Below are 18,990 nucleotides of genomic sequence, written 5' to 3'. Positions count from 1 at the left end.
GTACATAACGACATGAGTCTGCGCACGGGTGCCAATATAACATATAAAACAGCACATAGATTACGTTAAAACAGTATTCATACCGCTTTGGCCATACTAAAAAATTATCTATATTTAGGTAACATTGCACATAAAAATACGGTATACAATAAACATAAAATTACAGTACAACTGAAGAGTATCTGTTTTCTAAAAAGAGAGGACGGATAAAAATATGATATGTAATATTTTAATATTTTAAGGGATGGTTAGTTAATAGATTTTTTCCAGTTGTTCATTAAGACCCCCTGGAGTAAGAGATTTTAGGATTTGGATCCAATACATCTCACGTGATTTGAGAAGCTCAAACGAGTTGAATTGGTTTTGTGGGATGGTATCAATAAGTGTGATGTGGAAAAGTTCCGGATTGCTGTCGTGGTGGGTGGTGAAGTGTCGTGATACGCTGTGGAGGGGGTATTTTTTGAGTATATTCCTTTTATGTTGTCCTATTCTGGATCTCGCAGGTTGAGTGGTTCTTCCCACATACTGGAGCTGGCAAGGGCATGTGATGATATAGATTATATATTTTGATTCGCAGTTAATATGGTATTTAATCTGGTGGTCTGTTTTGGTGACCTGGGATTGGAAAGTTGCGGTCTGGTGGATGAATTTACAGGCAAGGCATTTTTTATGATTACAAGGAAAGGATCCCGTGGGGGACCCTATTGGGATTAGGGTGGGGTCGGGATGGGGTATGCGTAGCTTGCTTGGAGCCAGCATACCGCGCAGGTTGGGGGCCCTTTTGTAGGTGACTGCTGGTTTGGGGGTCAGGATAGAGCGGAGGTGGGGGTCCTGTAATAAGATTTCCCACCTCTTGTTCAATATATTGCGAATTGATGAGTGTTGAACACTGTACTTCGTGATGAACCGGGGTGTGTCATTAGTCTGGGAGTTGGAGGTGGAGCGTGAGGGGTTCTGTAATTTCGCTTTTTGTTGTGCGTCTTTAAGTAATTTTTTGGGGTATCTGCGGTCTGTGAATTTTTTGGTTAAAATTTTTGATTGGGTGTTGTATACCTGTGTCTCTGTGCAGTTACGATAGATCCTTCTATATTGACGGTATGGGGTGTTTTTGGTCCAGGGGCGATGATGAAAACTATGGTAGTGTATGTAGTTGTTGGCGTCTACTGGTTTGAAGAAGGTTTTGGTAAATATACGGGATGAATTTGTGTATAATACAAGATCCAGAAATTCTATGGAACTGGGGTTTTGGTGGAAGGTAAACTGTAGGCCTGCTGGATTTGAATTCAGAAAATCTACAAAGGACGGGATCAAGTTGCCGGGGCCTTTCCATATAAAGATTAGGTCATCGATATATCGTTTGTAGAACACAATATTACTGATAAATGGGTTCTCGTTGTACATTTTGATCTGCTCAAGATAGCCCATTGCTAAGTTTGCATATGAAGGGGAGAACGAGCTTCCCATCGAAACCCCATTGACTTGTTGGTATACGTTATCGCCAAATGTAAAGTAATTGTTGTGGAGAATGAATTCAATGCAATTTATCAGAAATGTTTGTATTGTGGGCATATCGGTATTGGTTTGTAGGTAGTATTGTAGGGCAGTGAGTCCGAATTGATGTGGTATGTTTGTGTAAAGGGATGTTACGTCGCAGGTAAGCCATATGTAGTCGTCCTTCCAGGGTATAGACTGTAAGAAACTGATGAGATGCTGTGAGTCCTTAATGTATGAGGGGAGGGCTTGGACATGAACCTGTAGATGTGTGTCTATGAATCTGGATAGGTTACTGGTGACTGAGTCTATTCCTGAAATGATGGGCCTTCCTGGAGGTTTATGGAGGTTTTTGTGTATTTTCGGAAGATAATAAAAGAATGGGGTTTTGGGGTGGTGATTGATAATAAAATTCCTTTCATTTTTAGAGACAATGTTATTGAGTAAAGCGTTATTGATAAAGTTTTTGAGTGTTTTGTTGAGTTCCACTGTGGGGTCTGTGTCGAGTAAGGTGTAGTGTCTAGAGTCACTTAATAGTCTGGCGGATTCCTCGAGATAGTCCGTTTTGTTAAGAATGACAATCCCTCCCCCCTTGTCAGCAGGTTTGATGATGATGTTGGCGTTATTACGTAGAGTTTTTAGGGCGACTTTTTCTGATGGTGTGAGGTTGGAGCGAGTGAGCATGTCGGGGGTGAGTAATTCCTGTAGATCATTGAGGACCAGGGAATAGAAGGTGTCGATGAAATTGCCCTTGGAGGCAGTGGGGTAAAACCTTGATCGACCCTTTAGGTTGGTGTTGATGAATTTTTCTGTGGCCATATCTGTAGGGGATACTGAAACTAATGGAATGGAGTCGTTATTTGTGATAATTAGGTTGACTGGGTCTATGTGTGGTGTATCTTGGAGTTTTTTTATGGCAAAATGTCGTTTTAAGGTGAGTTTCCGAACATAGGTGTTCTATTTTTATTCTTCCGGCGCCTCTGTACACTTTTACGTATCCAGAAGTCCACCCTTGGTGGAAGGGTGATCTACCCTACAATTTCCTTCTATCCACAGAGAGCGACGTCTTAATCCTGAGTGGGGACAGGCTTGTTCTCCCCACCTGCCTGAACAGTGGTTGCTTTGGAGGCAACCCTGGTTTGTGAGTATACTACTTACATTTCATATTACATCCCACCCCCTATTAATACATACTACACTATATTGGGCTCTCGGTCTTCTATCTTTATCTTTGCAAGTACGCTTGGCCAAGTCTTCCGACGACAACACGGCAACCCAGACCCGATTGCAGCCCACGACATAATGGATTTCCTTGAGGAACACACCATACACAGAAATGTCCTGTTGGCACAATTCAAAAAGAACACTGTACCTGCAGCAGAACTTAAAAATAATTCTATGTCTCCTGTTGTCACTCCTAATGTAGATTTAAAACCAACTTTCCAAAAATTAGAATCGGCCCTTAAAGATGAATTTTTCAATTTAGCTGATGTCGCCATGCAGGAGACGTATATTTACGAAAAAATCTCCCCAGACGGCATACGTATCAAAACACTGTCTGCTTTCCCAAAAGATACAGTGTTCACCACAGAATTCTATAACTATTTAGAAATTTGTACCCAGGGCATCATGGAGAGAATCATCAAAAAAAGAAAATCCCTAGTCATAGAACTACAACCGAATATCACTGAATGCAAAGAATTCATAGCCCAACACAAAACAAACCCTCAGTATTATCCACTCCTATCCAACCTCACCTCTAGACTCAAACGATTTGAACAGGACACCACCGAAAATAAACTCAAAAAATTGAACCGTGACAGGTTGGCATTAGGGTTGCAACGGTATGAAAATTCACGGTATGATAACCGTCAAAAAGAATACCACGGTATGACGGTATTACGGTATACGGTATTACGCAATTATTCTCATTCCAATCTACCTATAAAAATGTCAAAAAAACAACAATCTCAAACAGTACCAAAAGTAAATCTCATTCTCCCCGTGTCACATGACTGCCTATGGCAGAGAGGGCAGATAATAAGGCCATTTGAAAGCACAGTAGGTTAATATGTGTGCTTCCATGAATCAGGAAGTAGAAACTGTGCAGATTTATTTTAGGATTTGTATCAGCTGTATCAGCTGTAACTAAGAAAGAAATTGCTGTTGCATATCTTTTTGAGCAGAGAGGACGTTTTGAGTTCAGGTCCACTTTAAAAATGCTGGTGGTGCACTTTACTATACACCTTAAAGTGTACCAGAGATGAAGCATTGTGAAAGTTTTATATATGCCTGCGGCTTCCTCCAGCCTCATCATGCGCACGGATCCCTCCCACACCGCCATCCTCAGCCTTTTCTATCGCTGGTATTGAGTCCGGTAACTTGAGCCAGTTGCGGCCAGTGCGTTCTCTGCAGCGGAGAATAATACTACGCAGGCATAGTAATATTTTCTGCCAGAGACGGAGGGAGTGCACTGCGCATGCGTAAAACTGGCAGCGACTGGCCAAAGTTACGGGACTCAGTAACAGCGATAGAAAAGGCTGATGATGGCGGCGTGGGAGGGATCTGTGCGCATGATCGGGCTGGAGGAAGCCGCAGTTACCTATAAAACTTTCACTATGCTGCGTCTCTGATACCAGAGCTGAAAAATAAAATGCAAATGGGTGGAGCGGACATGAATTAGGTGAAGTCCTGTGCTAAGCCACTGCGGACGATTTCTTTTAAAAGTAGGGGGACAGAGTAGAACGGGGGGAGCGGTGGGCATGAGGACACATGACATCACACAAACACACGTACATCAGGCAGACGCACACACACACTCACACACTGTACACACACACACGTGTACACACACACACACACACACACACACACACACTATACACACACACTATACACACACACACAACATCACAAACATATACATCAGGCAGACATTCATCCATCAGGCAGACATAGCTCAGGCATCACACACACATGCCATACATTACACTGTGGCTGCATTCAAACACAGCACCTCTCACACAGCAACATTGCTTATCTTGTGTCATAAGCTTCAGCTTGTCCACGTGCAGTGTGTCTCTCGCTCCTTCTCCCGGGCGGGCGGGCGGCATACTCATTTTCATGGGGGAGGAGAGCTGGACATTCCTTTGAACACTGATCTGTATCAGTGTTTATGTCAGCTCTGCAGTCGGGGGAGGCAGGGGGCTGCATACATCTAGCAGGAGGGAGAACGGGCTGTTGCTTTTTCTCATTTCCCGTATTTATTTAGGTAGGAATGACCTGGTGACTCCCCCTCTGCCTTTGTGGTACAGTCCACAATAAAAAACCACAAGCGGAAACATTGCGGGCGGGCGGGGGAAGGAAAGATCTCTGTGTGCTCTCCAGCCGTGGCCGCCCGCGTCATCACAGGACGCGTATCACCACCCAGCTCCTGCACTCATGTCGGCAAGCCTCCCGCAATCAGGAACTAGCTTTGGGAGCTTGCCTTCCTAACGGAGGGAGACGGAGAGCAGGACAATGCCGGAGCGGTGGCGGGGGAAACGGAAATGCAGCCTAAACCGGTATTTCCTAAAAGTGCTTACCGTGATTACCGTGCATTGTAAAACCATGGTATACCGCGATACCGGTAAATCGCGGCAACCCTAGTTGGCATATGCCGAACACAGAGAACGAGAACGTAAACCACGGTTTACACCCAACCCAATAGCCCCATTAGCACCCAACACGGGCCCAACCAAACCACCACCTCCACTGATGAGCCTGTCCATACCCAAACCCACACAGATCCAATATCCACCGTTTCCTCCTCCCCCCCTCACTTACACGGCCCCAGCAATCCTCCCAACACACCCACCACCAACACACACCCCGGCACCCACGAATACCTCCAACCAACCAAAGCTCGCAGCACCACCACCTCACAGCTTTAATTACACAAAACCCATCGAGAATAAAAACGCACCCAAAACACAATGCTCTGCACACCCAAAATCACGCCCACCCTCGGCCAAACCTCCACATACACCCATAGTTCCCAAGAACCCACAGACTGGAGCTGGTTACGCTAAAGACAATACCGTTTCTCTCCCTTCTACTTCCAGTTTCAGTTTCAAGAAATGGGTCATATGCGAGACCCCCTCAGAGAGACCACCTATGGATGACAATCCCTCCCCACCGTCTCTCAATCTAGATAAAAACCCTTCCCCAAATGACTTAAGGTTGTCTCAAATCAGTACCTACACATCCGACCTCAACCTCACAACATCACCAAGTCAACTTACCACACCACCCAGCCGCCCAGACCCCACGTCCACCACCACGAATCCCAAACAGACAGCTAGCAATGACAAAAATCCTGAACTTACCGAATCAACCTCAACTGAGGTGACTCAAAACATCAACATGTCCTCGTCTTTTTTAGATTTACCAGCGTCCCTTTCACAGAACCTCCTCTCCACCCAACTACCCAGCCCCATCCCAACCCGCACTATCATGCAGCCACTTCGAAAAACGAAACGCCAATTGTCAGACACAGAAAAAGAGGATGCCGAGGGAAAAGAAAAAAGAAACAAACGTTAGCAATTCCCAACCCTACCAACAATCCAACCAATAACAAAACAAGTATTTTCAATCTTTCCAACCACATTTTGACAAAACAAGAATCCAACCTTCTAGAAAAAGGCCTGTCATTCTGTCCCACTAACAACTCTGACCTGTTTGAACTATTCAGTGACCTCAACACCTATGTTCGGAAACTCACCTTAAAACGACATTTTGCCATAAAAAAACTCCAAGATACACCACACATAGACCCAGTCAACCTAATTATCACAAATAACGACTCTATTCCATTAGTTTCAGTATCCCCTACAGATATGGCCACAGAAAAATTCATCAACACCAACCTAAAGGGTCGATCAAGGTTTTACCCCACTGCCTCCAAGGGCAATTTCATCGACACCTTCTATTCCCTGGTCCTCAATGATCTACAGGAATTACTCACCCCCGACATGCTCACTCGCTCCAACCTCACACCATCAGAAAAAGTCGCCCTAAAAACTCTACGTAATAACGCCAACATCATCATCAAACCTGCTGACAAGGGGGGAGGGATTGTCATTCTTAACAAAACGGACTATCTCGAGGAATCCGCCAGACTATTAAGTGACTCTAGACACTACACCTTACTCGACACAGACCCCACAGTGGAACTCAACAAAACACTCAAAAACTTTATCAATAACGCTGTCTCTAAAAATGAAAGGAATTTTATTATCAATCACCACCCCAAAACCCCATTCTTTTATTATCTTCCGAAAATACACAAAAACCTCCATAAACCTCCAGGAAGGCCCATCATTTCAGGAATAGACTCAGTCACCAGTAACCTATCCAGATTCATAGACACACATCTACAGGTTCATGTCCAAGCCCTCCCCTCATACATTAAGGACTCACAGCATCTCATCAGTTTCTTACAGTCTATACCCTGGAAGGACGACTACATATGGCTTACCTGCGACGTAACATCCCTTTACACAAACATACCACATCAATTCGGACTCACTGCCCTACAATACTACCTACAAACCAATACCGATATGCCCACAATACAACAAACATTTCTGATAAATTGCATTGAATTCATTCTCCACAACAATTACTTTACATTTGGCGATAACGTATACCAACAAGTCAATGGGGTTTCGATGGGAAGCTCGTTCTCCCCTTCATATGCAAACTTAGCAATGGGCTATCTTGAGCAGATCAAAATGTACAACGAGAACCCATTTATCAGTAATATTGTGTTCTACAAACGATATATCGATGACCTAATCTTTATATGGAAAGGCCCCGGCAACTTGATCCCGTCCTTTGTAGATTTTCTGAATTCAAATCCAGCAGGCCTACAGTTTACCTTCCACCAAAACCCCAGTTCCATAGAATTTCTGGATCTTGTATTATACACAAATTCATCCCGTATATTTACCAAAACCTTCTTCAAACCAGTAGACGCCAACAACTACATACACTACCATAGTTTTCATCATCGCCCCTGGACCAAAAACACCCCATACCGTCAATATAGAAGGATCTATCGTAACTGCACAGAGACACAGGTATACAACACCCAATCAAAAATTTTAACCAAAAAATTCACAGACCGCAGATACCCCAAAAAATTACTTAAAGACGCACAACAAAAAGCGAAATTACAGAACCCCTCACGCTCCACCTCCAACTCCCAGACTAATGACACACCCCGGTTCATCACGAAGTACAGTGTTCAACACTCATCAATTCGCAATATATTGAACAAGAGGTGGGAAATCTTATTACAGGACCCCCACCTCCGCTCTATCCTGACCCCCAAACCAGCAGTCACCTACAAAAGGGCCCCCAACCTGCGCGGTATGCTGGCTCCAAGCAAGCTACGCATACCCCATCCCGACCCCACCCTAATCCCAATAGGGTCCCCCACGGGATCCTTTCCTTGTAATCATAAAAAATGCCTTGCCTGTAAATTCATCCACCAGACCGCAACTTTCCAATCCCAGGTCACCAAAACAGACCACCAGATTAAATACCATATTAACTGCGAATCAAAATATATAATCTATATCATCACATGCCCTTGCCAGCTCCAGTATGTGGGAAGAACCACTCAACCTGCGAGATCCAGAATAGGACAACATAAAAGGAATATACTCAAAAAATACCCCCTCCACAGCGTATCACGACACTTCACCACCCACCACGACAGCAATCCGGAACTTTTCCACATCACACTTATTGATACCATCCCACAAAACCAATTCAACTCGTTTGAGCTTCTCAAATCACGTGAGATGTATTGGATCCAAATCCTAAAATCTCTTACTCCAGGGGGTCTTAATGAACAACTGGAAAAAATCTATTAACTAACCATCCCTTAAAATATTAAAATATTACATATCATATTTTTATCCGTCCTCTCTTTTTAGAAAACAGATACTCTTCAGTTGTACTGTAATTTTATGTTTATTGTATACCGTATTTTTATGTGCAATGTTACCTAAATATAGATAATTTTTTAGTATGGCCAAAGCGGTATGAATACTGTTTTAACGTAATCTATGTGCTGTTTTATATGTTATATTGGCACCCGTGCGCAGACTCATGTCGTTATGTACACGGATATATACGCTTCTAAGGTCCTCATGTTCGTAATTTGAATGTTCTTGTATCAACAGAAATAATACTCACTAACGGTCATTTAATGTTTACTAGAACATCCTTTACAAATACAGAGGGAGTATCTCTAGATTCAGGTGAACTCTGATACTGTTTTTATATCTGGTCCAGTAGAGGGCAGCAGCGCTCGGGATCTAATAACACTAGATACATGTACTGTCACACTTACAGAAAATTCTATAATAAAGGGAAGAATCCTTTCAAAACAACCACACACTGTATGTATGTATAGTAAGCATCTGACTAGTGTATATATATCTCTCATACTTAATGAATATGGGCAACTTGCCATTCATCTCACCCCTTCCCCTCCCTTTTCCAAAATGTCTGCCATTGAATCGGAGGAGCTTGATGCGCTCCACACTGTCAACACACATAGCGCACACATGCGCATAAGGCTAGGGCCACGTCACACCCGCCCCACCACTCATCGCGCGCCTCTATTCATCGAGCGCGGCGATACTCTCTGACAGCAGCCGCCATCCGGACCACGCCCACCCCCTCCACATTGGCGAAACTAACCCAGCTGCCCAATCACTTCCTCCGCATCGCCCCGCTCACGCCACGTCATCCACCACTTCCCCAGTTTCCCTCATAAACCCCACGCTCACTAAGTACCGGCACAGAGGTGCCAAGCATCGCTTTAGACTACACGCTGGTAAGTGATTTACTCCGTCCTTCTCACGCCTATACAGACCTATTACAGGAATCCTCACCCATTAGCACTATGCTCTCTTCACAGCTAGCTATTTCTGCTCACCAATCAGTAATTCCCACCCTGGCAGCACAGCCCACACATATATCCTCCCCCCAGGCAAAATACTAACACAGCTAAACTAACAGTCAGATACATAAGCATATAGACCTATTTAAGAAACCCAGATCATTCCATAACTAACTATACCACCCCAATATGGCACCTTTTTGAGAAAAGATCACAATGTAATAGTATACCTTTCATTGAAAATGTATGCATGTTGTTACCGTCCACGCTATAATAACTATGTGTTTATATAACATACTGTACTTATACAATTGTACCACACATAGTATTCTGATGTTTGCCACGTATCTCTGTCATTTTCCAGTGTATTGCTCCTGTCCCTTATTGCCTGAAGAAGCGGGTTCCGGCCTGCGAAACGCGTTGCGACTTTTTGTACTGGGAGTAATTGAATAAACTGTATAGATGTTTTGAAAATCGACAGCCGTTTTGTCTGCTTTTGGTTGGCTGGTCCACCACCGCAACCAGATCAATTTTATACGTTTTATCTATTTTTATTCTTCCGGCGCCTCTGTACACTTTTACTAATCTCCCCAATGTACCCATTAATTGTTCTGTTAAGTACCACTTAGTATCTTTGAAAGGAGATACAATCTCGTTTAATTCTTTCTTGGTGAAGGATTTCAATATAAACTGTCTCCACGTTTTGAAGAAAGATTTTGTTTTTTTATCTTTATGCATCAGAGCATCCAGCCGATTTATTCTGAATAAATGAATAAGTTCCTCCTTAACATCCCACACTGTGGGAACACTAGGATAGATCCATTTATTGAGAATCGCCTTTCGGGCAGCCATTAATATTAAATGTGCTAATGTTGACATATGAACCTGAGGAGTCGAGGAACCTCCCGAGGAGGAGGATTGAGGTGGAATATAGTGAAATAGCATCAGAAGAGGATCAATGTCTGGTTTGGTTCTACAAATTGTCTGTCACTGAATTTTGTTTTTTCCTGCAGAGGAAAGTTCAAAAGGTCATTAGCCTGTTCTGTGAAATCATTTAGGATGCTGACTAGTGTGTAAATTGCAAATATTAGAGAATGATGCAATGTTATTAAAAAACAACAACTATATAACTGAAAATAAAAATATTTGCTACTAATGTTCTATTAATTATCCGTACTACACAACCAATTCATTATGTCATAATTTTTTTTTTGTTTCAGTGGCACTGTAAGTCCTGATTCCTGCGGGCAGTGTGTGTGTGTGTGTGTGTGTGTGTGTGTGTGTGTGTGTGTGTGTGTGTGTGTGTGTGTGTGTGTACATACATAATAATAGGGTAGTTCTCCTCTGTTGCGGCTTAGGAAATAACCCAGACCGTCTTGGTCTCTATTCCTCTTAAATTGTGTACACATTGCACAATTTACTGTTTGGGGCTGAGTTCTGTACTGCTGTTGTGCATGGGGGGTGAAGGTACAGCGCACGATGGAGGTAAGAAGTAGTGTTGTTATTGCAATTCAGCAATGTGTGGTTTGGAACTCGAACACATGCACTCAGGACCATTTCAGCATGGAACAGCAGGACAAATGTGTCTCATTTAATTCTAATAGTTCCTCCTTCCTGCTTGGAAGGAGGAAGTATGAAACACACCTTATCCTGCAGTTCAGTGCAGAATGTGTGTGTTCGGGTTTCCGAACTACGCGTTTCTGAAGTCAAACAGCAAGGAGAAAAAACAGTGAGAGATGATCTAGCAGTCTGGATATCATGGCGATGCCTCGGGTGGGGGTTGTGTGCATGCTAGATTCTTGGAAGACAAATAGCAGCTTGGGTGAGGACCATCTAGCTTGCGTATAACAAAATTTTGCTATGTTTTGTGTAACTCCATTACTTTTTAAATGTGTGTGTATATATAGTATTTTGCTCTGTCCCCATTAGTACCTTAAACCTAATCTGATTCCAACAAGAACTGTAGATCTAAAATTATCATTCTCATGCCATTGTCTGTATAGTACAGTGATCTGCAAACTTGCCTCTTCAGCTGTTAAGGAACTACAAGTCCCACAATGCATTTGCCTTTATGAATCATGACTGTGGCTGTCAGACTCCTGCAATGCATTATGGGACTTGTTCCTTAACAGCTGGAGTGCCAAGTTTGCAGATCACTGGTATTACAAGCTGATTCCTTACTACGTTTCCAAAAAGACATAGAAAAAAATAATGGAACGACAGGGATCCTCAACAACCGCTAATCAAGATTTCCTTCTTACTTGACATTAATCCGTCAAAGCTCTTTAGATTTTCCAAGAAATACCAGTTTGTCACCTTTGATGTTTTCTTGAATTTAAATTGTTCTGAAGTTCTAGTTTTCAAAATGTAATTTTAAAAACTTGCAGGTTTTTATTTTGATTGTGTCTCTAATTTCTGTTTTTAATACCTTGCCTATTATTCAGTATAAGATGTAATCTCTTTCACTGTAAGGTTCAGGTTTGATATCCTTTTGTAATTTTCTGACAGGTCATGCCAGGTGGCACAGAACAACCCTTGCAGCCCAGGGAGTTTAGTAACAAGGCACGAGGCATTGTTCATCTCGTTGTGCTGGAAGTGCTTCATATTGCAGCTATAATGTGGAGGGAAGATAGGGCACACTGCTGCAAGTAGAGTAGAGCCAGGGCACTTTTTAGTTGACATGTGCATGCTCTGGTCCGAGCTATGGATCAGTCAAGCAAGGATAATAATAGCACCATATTGACCCAAAAGGGGCTCTTTTTTTCAGAAGAAGCGACCACAGACGTTCCCCTGTATATTGAAGAACATGCTAGCTTAGATTCTGAGTGGGACCTTCTGCTGAGAAAAATATTCAAAGTAGCCCATGGCTACCATGAAGCCTTGTTTACATTATAAATCGCAAGCGCTGAGCATTTTTGTGTGCAATTTTTTACAAGTGATTCCTGGCGTTTTCTGAGCATTGAGTGATTTTGTGTAAGCGTTTTTGATTAGCGATTGAGATTTTCACTTCCTGACGTCAGTGTTGCAGTTACGGGAAGTTCAAAGGGGGGGGGGGGGGGGCGTTATCATTTTCTATTCAATCACATGTTGTACTGAAAAATTCTCAATGGTTGATTGGTGAGTTTTAATGAAACTATTGTTCTTCAGGCTCCTCATTTGGTCCACATGCGAGCTGGTGTAAAAGCTGGGGATGTCTCGTTACAAGACAGCATACTTTGTGATGGTCTCATTGATTCCTTTTACAAATACCACATGGGAGTCACTGGTAAGATGATTGCAGAATTAACTTGTAGTAATTGCCAATATGCCATGAAATCCACTAAATTCTTAGTGTTCATATCATACTGATCCTTTTTCCTGTGGAAAATCTGTGAATTTATTAAAGAGAATCCTCTGCTTGTAAAGCCCCATCTACACGATACGATTCTTTGTGCGATTCGATTACGATTTTATTTACGATCCGACATGTCCGATCGGGATTCGATTCAATTCGATTTGCCATTGTTTTGTAATGGCAAATCGAATTGAATTAAATAGAATCCCAATTGGACAGGTCGGATTTAATCGGATCGTAAATAGAATCGTAATCGAATCGCACAAAGAATCGTATTATGCAGATTGGGCTTTATACTTTTAGCCGTAGACTCTGAGCAAGCATGCAAATCAGGTGTGTGATTCAGACACTACCAATGCATGAAAGATCAGCATGACCCCAGGCAATTGTTTGTTTAAAGCGACTCTGTAACAAAAATTGCATCCTGTTTTTTATCATCCTACAAGTTCCAAAAGCTATTCTAATGTGTTCTGGCTTACTGCAGCACTTTCTACTATCACAGTCTCTGTAATAAATCAATGTATCTTTCTTGTCGGCCGGTGTCTGGAAGGCTGCCAAGTTCTTCAGTGTTGTGGTTCTGCTATGAACTCCCCCCTCCAGGCCCCTCTGTGCACACTGCCTGTGTATTATTTAGATTAGGGCAGCTTCTCTCTACTCTCTTATCTTTTACAAGCTGGATAAATCGTCCTCTGAGCTTGCTGGGCTTTCACATACTGAGGAATTACAGACAAGGGCAAAGCTGTTTGCAGGAAGAAACGAGCAGCCTGAAACTTCAGTGCATAAGAGCAGAATGGGGAAAGAAACACACAAATGATCTCTTGAGATTCAAAAGGAAGGGTGTATACAGCCTGCTTGTGTATGGATGTATTTTCTATGTGTGGACATACTGTACATCAACCTACTTCCTGTTTTGGTAGCCATTTTGTTTGTTTATAAACAAACTTTTTAAAACTGTTTTCTAACCACTTTTAATGCGACGAGGAGCGGCGAAATTGTGACAGAGGGTAATAGGGGATGTCCCCTAACACACTGGTATGTTTACTTTTGTGCGATTTTTAACAATACAGATTCTCTTTAAAATGAAATAAATATGGCAGCCTCCATATCCATCTCACTTCAAGTGTCATTTAAACCATACTTTCAATGTAATACCCCATGTTTTATTTTTTGTTGCATCCTCTATATTAGGCTGTTATTACATGTCCCCATTCCACAGGTCTCTTTTTAGTGCTCCTATTAAAGTGTATTCCAAATTATAGCATCCCCTATAGTGTCACCTATGTTGTGCTCCCTTACAATGGCCCTGTACTATGCATCCCTTATGGTAGTCTTGTGCTGTGCCCCCATACTTTCCCTGGTGGTCCAGTGGTCCCCCTTCCCTTATAGCTTTCCCTGGTGGTTCAATGGTAACCCTCCTCCCCCTTATAGGTTGTCCTGGTGGACTGGTGGTTTTCACCCCGCCTTCTTAAAACTTTTTCTAATGGTTTAGTGGTTTCCGCCCATTTATAGCTTTCCCTGGTGGTCCCTCTTCCCTGTATGACTTTTCCCTGTTAGCCTAGCATTCTCTCTAATCCTTATAGCCTATCTTGTAAGTCTATTGATGTTCCTCTGGTAGTCTAGTGGTCCATCCCATTCCCCTTATAACTGTTTCTGGTAGTCTAGTGTGTCCCCGCCTCTTTTATAGCTGTCACTTGTAGTCCAGTGGTCCTCCCACCCCCTTTATAGCTTTCCCTAGTAGTCTAGTGTCCTTTCTCACCCATTATGGCTGTACCTGTTAGTCTAGTGTCCTGCCCCCCTCCCCCTCCCCCCCCCCCCCCCCCAAATTTCCCTCCCCTCTCCCTTTGCAAATTGGCAGCAGGAAGCAATGCTGATAAATACCTCTTACCGTTGCTATGGCGCTCCTCTGGGGTGTACTGCAGTTTGCTTCCTCTATCACGTGTACCGGGTACATGCAAGTATAGGAGGCTGGCTGCATTAGGAATGGTGGGAGATGGCCAATTGCCAAAGGAACTGGGGAGGTGAGAGATACTTTCCAACACTGCTTCCTCCTGTTGACCTCTGAGGAAGGAGGGGATACCCTGGTTAGTCCCTTAAATGTCCTGTCGGGGGATGAACACAGACATGTATGAACGTAAGCTGTTCCTATCAGCACCTTTCTTTTCAATAAACACATGACCAAATATCATATTTACTTGATTGGTTTACCTAGGTTCGTAATCTACTTTTAGGACATGTTTGGAAATGATTTTGACGTCATTCATGGAAAAATATAGATAATTTGAAAGGCTTCACAAACTTTTAGGCTGTTAGTAGAACAGTGCTGACATATCCCAAAGAGGTAGCTGAGATGGCATGCTGTTACATAAACAGAACAAGGAAAGCTCTTGTTGCATCATGAGAATAGTTCTGAAATTAACAATTTGTCCCCTCCCTCCTACACGCTGCTATATGTGCATTCTTACTAGTTTCTCTGAATTGTAGCAGCGTGGTCATATATCTGTGCTAGGACTTGAACATAACTCTACATACTGAAGGAGGAATGACTGCTGTAATACGTATGGCTTCTAAGCCAGAGAAGTCGAGCCAAACTTTTTTTTTTTTGTAACAAGTCAACGTTATTTTTTTGTTCTTTTCTTGCTTAAGTATGCCATCTATTCCTGAACTGCCTGATAGCATAACTCTATTTTGTCTCTCTTCCAGCGGAAAATGTCGCCAAACAGTGGAAAATATCCAGAGAAGAACAAGACCAGCAAGCGGTCCGATCACAAAATGCAGCTGAGCATGCACAAAAGAGCGGCTATTTTGATAAAGAAATTGTTCCTGTTGAGGTGCCTTCCAGGAAAGGTTAATATACCTTTTAATATTTTTAATTACTGTATGCATTGCATGGATTGTTTTCTGATTTAACTTGTGCCAGGCATTACTAACAGATGTGTTCCACCAGCGTCAAGACTAGTTGCAGTCAGCAAATTTACTGAAGCTTCGTACATCAGGCCAATCAGGAGCTGCACCACACTAAGTAATCACCCGTTACTGATGTAATGGGGCAGGCCTTGTACTTCCACAATTTGTGTGATTTTTAACTTTCATGTTTTTAGAATTTTCCTAATGAATATTAGTATATTATGGTGGTGGTGGTATATTATGAATATCATTATTGATTTCGTGTTTTTACAACCACTTGGTTTATTTGTGTGAATCCCAACCCAGGTCACCGTCCTCCTCATTATCATACTAATACACACACACACACACACACACACACACACACACACACACACACACACACACACACACACACACACACACACACACACACACACACACACACACACACACACACACACACACACACACACACACACACACACACACACACACACACACACACACACACACACACACTTTAGACCATATTTTCACATTCTATTTAGCAGGCAAGTGACGTGAAGTCCATTTGTACTATATACACATTTTTAGGTGAATACATTTAGGACACACTTAAATCCCCTAGATCTTGAGTGTTGCCTTAAACAGCCAATTTTTGTGTTCCTACCAGGCTGTGTAATGCATTTCTCTTAAACGCATCGAATGATGCATTGCTGTCCAGTTTTGAGTGCTTTTCCAATCCCATGCAGTGTAGCTCTGTTAGAGCACACAAAAGTATACAAAAAAACCCGCACAGATTGCTGCATTTTGGATTTATGTTTTGTAGTGTGAAAGAAATCTAATGGAGATATTCCTTGATTGCGTTTTGTACACCACTCAAGACATGGCTCATCTGGGGAATTTATTCTTGCTACAAATAATAATAAATGGTTGATTTAAAGATATATATATATTGTAACTTTACCACATGCTTATTTGACTTATTTTACATTTGAACAGGTCCCACTGTAGTGAAAACTGATGAATTTCCACGACATGGCTGTAAGTTAGAGGCTGTGTCAAAATTAAAGCCCTATTTCATTAAGGATGGAACTGGAACAGTGACACCAGCTAATGCCTCAGGTTGGTACATTTTATCTGATCAGAGGGTAGATTTGCAGCAATAAGCAGTAGGGGAAATTTAACGTAAGTCCCACCCCTATAAAATTAAGCCTACAGTACAGTATATTTCTGGACTTGCAGTAAGTATTTTCAGTAGTTGTGCATAGAGATAGATGTTAACCTATTTTGGTTCCTGGACGTAGTTTCTACGTCCAGGAACCATGTGCGCTACCGCGCGCCCCCGCGGCCGATCGTGCGCGTGCATGCGCACTCCCGGCCGCGGATTCGGTAGCCAAGGAATCAATGTATCGGGCTACGGAGCCCGATCATTGATTCCTCTCCCCCGCTGAAAAAGCGACAGCTTCTCTCGGAAGCTGAGCTTTTTCTGGCCGTCTTCTTCCTGATGCGTCACTCTAAGCGCGTGCTACGCTTAGAGTGACGTCATGTAAACAAACTCATGGCCGCCATCTTGTGGCCAAAAAGTAATACTACACCTGGAAAAAACAACAACACAGAATTAACACACATTTACATTATAAATCTATTGTTTACCTCTAGGGTTGCCGCGATTTACCGGTATCGCGGTATACCATGGTTTTACAATGCACGGTAATCACGGTAAGCACTTTTAGGAAATACCGGTTTAGGCTGCATTTCCGTTTCCCCCGCCACCGCTCCGGCATTGTCCTGCTCTCCGTCTCCCTCCGTTAGGAAGGCAAGCTCCCAAAGCTAGTTCCTGATTGCGGGAGGCTTGCCGACATGAGTGCAGGAGCTGGGTGGTGATACGCGTCCTGTGATGACGCGGGCGGCCACGGCTGGAGAGCACACAGAGATCTTTCCTTCCCCCGCCCGCCCGCAATGTTTCCGCTTGTGGTTTTTTATTGTGGACTGTACCACAAAGGCAGAGGGGGAGTCACCAGGTCATTCCTACCTAAATAAATACGGGAAATGAGAAAAAGCAACAGCCCGTTCTCCCTCCTGCTAGATGTATGCAGCCCCCTGCCTCCCCCGACTGCAGAGCTGACATAAACACTGATACAGATCAGTGTTCAAAGGAATGTCCAGCTCTCCTCCCCCATGAAAATGAGTATGCCGCCCGCCCGCCCGCCCGGGAGAAGGAGCGAGAGACACACTGCACGTGGACAAGCTGAAGCTTATGACACAAGATAAGCAATGTTGCTGTGTGAGAGGTGCTGTGTTTGAATGCAGCCACAGTGTAATGTATGGCATGTGTGTGTGATGCCTGAGCTATGTCTGCCTGATGGATGAATGTCTGCCTGATGTATATGTTTGTGATGTTGTGTGTGTGTGTATAGTGTGTGTGTATAGTGTGTGTGTGTGTGTACACGTGTGTGTGTGTACAGTGTGTGAGTGTGTGTGTGCGTCTGCCTGATGTACGTGTGTTTGTGTGATGTCATGTGTCCTCATGCCCACCGCTCCCCCCGTTCTACTCTGTCCCCCTACTTTTAAAAGAAATCGTCCGCAGTGGCTTAGCACAGGACTTCACCTAATTCATGTCCGCTCCACCCATTTGCATTTTATTTTTCAGCTCTGGTATCAGAGACGCAGCATAGTGAAAGTTTTATAGGTAACTGCGGCTTCCTCCAGCCCGATCATGCGCACAGATCCCTCCCACGCCGCCATCATCAGCCTTTTCTATCGCTGTTACTGAGTCCCGTAACTTTGGCCAGTCGCTGCCAGTTTTACGCATGCGCAGTGCACTCCCTCCGTCTCTGGCAGAAAATATTACTATGCCTGCGTAGTATTATTCTCCGCTGCAGAGAACGCACTGGCCGCAACTGGCTCAAGTTACCGGACTCAATACCAGCGATAGAAAAGGCTGAGGATGGCGGTGTGGGAGGGATCCGTGCGCATGATGAGGCTGGAGGAAGCCGCAGGCATATATAAAACTTTCACAATGCTTCATCTCTGGTACACTTTAAGGTGTATAGTAAAGTGCACCACCAGCATTTTTAAAGTGGACCTGAACTCAAAACGTCCTCTCTGCTCAAAAAGATATGCAACAGCAATTTCTTTCTTAGTTACAGCTGATACAGCTGATACAAATCCTAAAATAAATCTGCACAGTTTCTACTTCCTGATTCATGGAAGCACACATATTAACCTACTGTGCTTTCAAATGGCCTTATTATCTGCCCTCTCTGCCATAGGCAGTCATGTGACACGGGGAGAATGAGATTTACTTTTGGTACTG

The 18,990-nt window shown here is 43.3% G+C and overlaps 1 protein-coding gene across 1 annotated transcript in view; it reads left to right on the top strand.

The window, feature by feature from the left end:
* The window catches only part of ACAT2 (acetyl-CoA acetyltransferase 2), a 53,924-nt gene that overhangs the window by 20,328 nt on the left and 14,606 nt on the right, over nucleotides 1-18,990 (top strand). The window contains exons 4-6 of the mRNA XM_068232029.1: nucleotides 12,599-12,716; nucleotides 15,486-15,629; nucleotides 16,674-16,796. Coding sequence (XP_068088130.1) covers nucleotides 12,599-12,716; nucleotides 15,486-15,629; nucleotides 16,674-16,796 — 385 coding nt within the window. The remainder of the gene's footprint in view (nucleotides 1-12,598; nucleotides 12,717-15,485; nucleotides 15,630-16,673; nucleotides 16,797-18,990) is intronic.

This window comes from Hyperolius riggenbachi, chromosome 4 (genome assembly GCF_040937935.1).
Source record: "Hyperolius riggenbachi isolate aHypRig1 chromosome 4, aHypRig1.pri, whole genome shotgun sequence".
NCBI lineage: Eukaryota > Metazoa > Chordata > Amphibia > Anura > Hyperoliidae > Hyperolius > Hyperolius riggenbachi.
Note: the sequence above shows the minus strand (reverse complement) of the source record. Positions and strands in the feature narration are given on the sequence as shown.